Source organism: Neophocaena asiaeorientalis, unplaced genomic scaffold (genome assembly GCF_003031525.2).
Source record: "Neophocaena asiaeorientalis asiaeorientalis breed wild unplaced genomic scaffold, Neophocaena_asiaeorientalis_V1.1 scaffold35, whole genome shotgun sequence".
In the NCBI taxonomy this organism is placed as follows: Eukaryota; Metazoa; Chordata; class Mammalia; order Artiodactyla; family Phocoenidae; genus Neophocaena; species Neophocaena asiaeorientalis.
Genome location: NW_020172984.1, coordinates 420857 through 426170, shown reverse-complemented (window position 1 = coordinate 426170; position 5314 = coordinate 420857). Strand labels below are relative to the sequence as shown.

At 52.4% G+C, this 5314-nt stretch overlaps 1 protein-coding gene across 1 annotated transcript in view; it reads right to left on the bottom strand.

The window, feature by feature from the left end:
* Positions 1-982: 982 nt before the first annotated feature.
* KCNA2 (potassium voltage-gated channel subfamily A member 2) overlaps positions 983-5314 on the bottom strand; it is a 66235-nt gene continuing 61903 nt past the window's right edge. Inside the window, exons 5-6 of the mRNA XM_024742066.1 lie at positions 3663-4001; positions 983-3221 (exon numbers count right to left, since the gene is read on the bottom strand). Of these exons, the coding sequence (XP_024597834.1) occupies positions 1559-3058 (1500 nt within the window). The 5' untranslated portion in view covers positions 3059-3221; positions 3663-4001 and the 3' untranslated portion in view covers positions 983-1558. The remainder of the gene's footprint in view (positions 3222-3662; positions 4002-5314) is intronic.

Here is a 5314-nt window from a genome sequence, read left to right as displayed (position 1 = left end):
AGTGGATTTGCTCCTGAACCTGAACTCCAGAGAATGACTATATATGTATGTGTGCATATATACATATACACACGTATGTATGTATATATATGTATATATGTATATATATATGTGTGTGTGTATATATATATATACACACTCTAGTGCACATAGTCAAACACATGCATATATTGCCCTGTGTCAAAGATATTGCATAAGCTTATACAAGGTTCAAATGCAATTTTTTCTATAGCTAGCTAGGTAGAGGAATTCGTGAAAGAGATTCTCGATACATATTTATATACACTGGATCCACAGATCCGCATTTCCTCAGGACGAGATGCCCCAGTCAGCTATACAGTCATGCCCATGACTAGGTTAATTCCTAAGGTGCAGTCACGTGAGGTGTTTAGACACTGCTTTCCCTGCTCACTCTCCTGGCTTTGCAGAGCTGTGTGCCCCCATTTGGAAGAACAGGGATGGGGTGGGCTGGAGGGCCAGAAGTTTTGGTTCCCCACTCCAAACAGTCTATTTTTTTTCTCCTGATTGAGGGCTTTTGTGTTCTGATGGGAAAAAAAAGACAACCCTCGTTCAATGCCATTCCTAGGCTATTAATACTCTAAATAGGAATACTGTGTAGGCTACTAAGAAAATAGGTTATCTCCTGTGTTTTAAATATTGAGATTCATGCAACAAACACCCATGCAGCTCTATCGCATCACTGGTAAATTTCACTGCAGTGTCAGTGTAGCTGGGCCCCAGCACTAGGAAAGCAGATGCCTGCAACCTCCAGTGTAACGAAGAAATCAGACATGTTTTTGTGACCCCGAAGCCTGCAAAAATGGTGAAATCTGAAGCTGAGAGGTCCCTTGGTTTGTTAGCTTCTCCCGGTAGGGTTAAGGGAGCAAATGTGAAACCTGACCACTCACATTCGGTCATCCTAACTGTCCCTCCCCTGGGCTTCCCTCACATCGACACTGCAGAGAAAAAACCAAATGCAGTATTTTCCGTTATGAAACACAAGCCTCCGGAGCGTCTGCTTGGCAACTGCATTTCACAACCCCCCAGCCTGTGACACAGAAAGTAATTCCAACACACAGCACTGTGTGTTCTTTTCAATGCAAAAATGGGAAAGACCTTTCGAATAATTACCAGAACTTTAAAGCTAAGCTACCGTGGTTTTCCTCTGTGAAGGGGGAGGTAGGCTCAAGTGGGGTGGTGGGGGGAATTGCATCTGCGAGATGCCGTGTGCATTTCATTAGGAAGAAAAGGTGACACTGATGTGGTAGGTTCTGTATTTGCTATGAGGTGGCCTCAATGTGTCCTTCTGAAATCCTGGCTTCCATAGGTGACTCCCATCTTTGGAAACCCCTAAGCCGGTGATGAAGATTTGCATGAAAGCCATGGATACATATTCTGTGTTCTAAATCAAAAATCAAAAGATCAAAAGTCACTTGCACGACTATTGCTTTCCATGCAGAACCAGATACACACTGTAGAACACACTGACTACAATGCAGGCTATTATGCGATATCTGCATTAGTTCCATTGAGCTGTGAGTATGTGAATAGGGTTCAATCAGACATCAGTTAACATTTTGGTAATATTCACATAGTTTGTATTAGCCAAAGTGCAGTTGGCTGTTTTCAAGTTTTCCTCTCTAAAGTCCTCGTTACTGTTGTTTACCCCCTCCTGGATCTCCATGTAGTCAGACTTACTAATGGTAGAGGCACTTCTACTTTTCTTTAGGTCAGGGGAGGATGGGATCTTTGGACAGCTCGTCACTTGCAAGTACTGGGCCTGTTCCTCTCCCTCTGTCTCCCGGTGGTAGAAGTAGTTGAAATTGGACACTATGACGGGGACAGGTAAGGCAATGGTTAACACACCTGCAATTGCACATAGGGAACCCACGATCTTTCCCCCAATAGTAGTTGGAACCATGTCTCCATAGCCTACAGTTGTCATGGAGACGACTGCCCACCAGAAGGCATCCGGGATGCTCGGGAATTGGGACTCTCGCTCATCGGCCTCTGCGAAATAGACAGCACTAGAGAAGAGGATGACCCCGATGAAGAGGAAGAATATCAGGAGGCCTAATTCTCTCATGCTGGCTTTGAGGGTCTGACCTAGAATCTGAAGACCTTTGGAGTGTCTGGACAACTTGAAAATCCTAAAGACTCTTACCAACCGGATGACTCGAAGGATGGCCAGTGACATGGCCTGCTGGCCCTGCTGAGCATCTTCTGGCTTCTCAGCCAGCTCTGTTCCCAGGGTGATGAAGTAGGGGATGATGGCTACAATGTCAATGATGTTCATGATGTTGGTGAAGAAGCCGGCTTTGCTGGGACAGGCAAAGAACCTCACCAAGAACTCAAAGGAGAACCAGATGATGCAGAGGGTCTCTACAATGAAGAAAGGGTCGGTGAAGGAAGTGGACTGCTGGTACCCGATGGTGCTATTGGAATAGGTATGGAAGGTCACTCCACTGCCATGCATGTCTTCATTCTCATCCCGGAATATGGGCAACGTCTCCAGGCAGAAGCTGACGATTGAGATCAAGATCACCATGACAGATACAATAGCTATAATCCTGGCAGGCCCTGAGCTCTCTGGGTATTCAAAGAGGAGCCACACCTGTCTCTGAAATTCATTTTCGGGTAGAGGACGCTCTTCCTCTTTGATGTAGCCTTCATCTTCCCGAAACATCTCCATTGCTTCTTCTCCTAGCTCATAAAACCGAATTTCTTCGGAGAATATATCTAAGGGCACATTCACGGGTCGCCTCAACCGGCCCCCAGACTGGTAGTAGTACAAAATGGCATCAAAGCTTGGGCGGTTCCGATCGAAAAAGTACTCATTCCGGAGAGGGTCAAAGTATCTCATCCGCTTCTTTGGGTCCCCTAAGAGGGTCTCTGGAAACTGGGCTAAGGTCTTTAGCTGGGTCTCAAACCGCAGCCCTGAGATGTTGATCACCACCCTCTCACAGCATTCGTGGTCTGCTTCTGGGTCATAGGTGTCCTGCGGGTGCCCAGGGAGGGCAGCGGCCTCATCCACTGGGTCTCCGGTGGCCACTGTCATAATTGGAACCAAGAGAAGCGCCTCTCGCTACGCCTTCTAGCTGCCTGGTGGCAGGGAGCTCAGGGCGCTGCTTACGGCCCCAGGAAACACAGCAGCATCGGCCTGCACTCCTGCAGGGGAGCCCCCAGGTCTCTCTGAGAGCCAGAGAGATAGCCCCGCTTGGCTGAAAGACAGAGGTGGTTAAGGACATAAGACCACTCAGCATTGGCAACTTGACCTGGGTTGCTGCTTTTTCTCTCTCATCTCTCAGCCAAGAAGCTCAAAAATATGACCACCACCACAAAAAAGTAAGATTTAGGTTCACCTCGTAGCCTGGCTGGGGATGAGAGGGGAGCAGGTGGCGGTCTCTCAAGAAAGCTCTGGATTGCCCTGCACTGGGGGCAGGTGGCTGGTCCAGGTCCCTCTGCACTGCACAGGCTTCATGGAGCACAGCCCCATATCAGAGGCTGGAAGGGAACCTTCTCCCAGGCAGTGAACTAACGTCTTGCAGATACCTGCACCCTGGGAGGTATTTGCAGTGGTGGACCTTGGGCCTGGGCCTCTCTCATTGCCCACACCCCAATGACTCTACACATGGCTGTTATTAAATAATAGATTGATTTACCTGGCAAGGCAGGAATCTGCAGCTCTCTTCCTTGCAGAACTGATCCGATGCTGCAGGAATCCTAGATACACAAACAGGCAGCCTGATTCCCCATCACGTCTTCTCACTTGAGCTAGAAATAATGGTGAGTCATTCTGGGCAGGAGGGTAGGCTCCAGGTCCTGGAGGTGAGCTCCAGGGCTGGGCTGGGCTGGAGGGGCAGTGGGATGCCTGGTCAAGGGCACGCAGGACTCGAGGACAGCCGAGATTGGGTCTGGAGCCTTTGAAAGGAAGGAGGCAAGATGCAATGCTCAGCAAAAGCCAGAGTCCTCCTGGCTGTCCTCAGGAGGTGTGACGTTGCCTGGAAAAAACAAGGTGGAATCAGGGCTTCTGGGCAGCTGGTGCCAAGATTTAGGAGGGCGCTGGCAGCTTCTCTTCCATGCCCACCTTGCATTCTGGTGTCACACCTGAGAACTATCCCTCAACCTCCCAGCCTCCTCTGGGCAGGCTTACATCAGTTGGAAGTATGCTCTCCCAGGGAACAAGCCTTTAGACTTGGCTGGGCCTGTCTCCTCCAGGGGCCTCCCGGGGCTGAGCCAGATGCCCCATTGGTCCTCTGCAGCCATCAGGAGGGACTCTGGGCAAAGCCTCCCACCCCCAGGTCAGGACACAGCATCTCCCAAGGGGAGGGCTTCCTACGCTGCAGCCTGACTTCCAGCTCTGAACTCTGCAGAGTCCTGGAAGAAGAACGGCTCCTCCCCACTCTGGCCCCCCAACACACACACTCCTTCAGAGCTCACTTTTAGGGAGACTCCTCACACAGAAAGGTCGATCTCCAAAAGCTGGCTGGCTTGGTCCCAGGACTTACTCTCCCTCAGGGATCCCTAAACTGCAGGCCTCCCTCCGGGCGCGGTGGCATTTGAACTGGGCAGGCGCTCGACCACCGATTTCTCCCCAAGACAAAATCCCTCACGTCGCCTCCTCGGCAGTGAGCACAGAACCAAGGCTCAGTCAGCCTGGCTTCGAGGCGGCTTGGCAGCAGCGAGAGGGGGGAGCCTGGAGGAAGCCGGCTTCCGGGCTGGCCCCCTGCCGGCCCAATCCTGCCGGCCCCAGGGCGGGGAGGGGTCCGGGGCCTCTCCCCATCGCCCCGGGCTCCGGCCGGGACTCCGCCGGGCGCTCTCCGCGCTCGGCTCCGAGCGAGTGGATCAGACCCACCAGCTGGCCGCGGCAGTCAGCGCCACCTTAACCCCCTCCTGCCCGATCCGGAGGGGGCTCTAGCGGCGGGCCAGAGCGCAGCCCAGCTGTTTTGCCCCTAGGATCCGAGGGAGCTCCTAGGCTCGATCTCCTTCGGAAAACACTGGAACCTAAACACTGGGGGTGGGGAGTAGGCTGCTGCCCCAGATCTTGGCTTCCTCCCTCCTAAGAGCGGGGTCACCCCGGCAGCCCACGGCCCCAGGGAGGCGGAAAAGCCCTTCTCTGCCGAAAAGCCGTTTTCATTCCGAGCCGGAGGGGGGAACCCTGCCCGGCCGTCGCAAGTGATTTGGGTCCTACCAACCGGCTCTATTTACCAGACATGGTTATGCTGTCACTGCACTTCCCATCACCCACCAGCTCCTCTCTGCGCCCCCCGCCCCGCGCCCCGCATTGCCCGGAGGGTCCCCGAGCCCGTTCCGT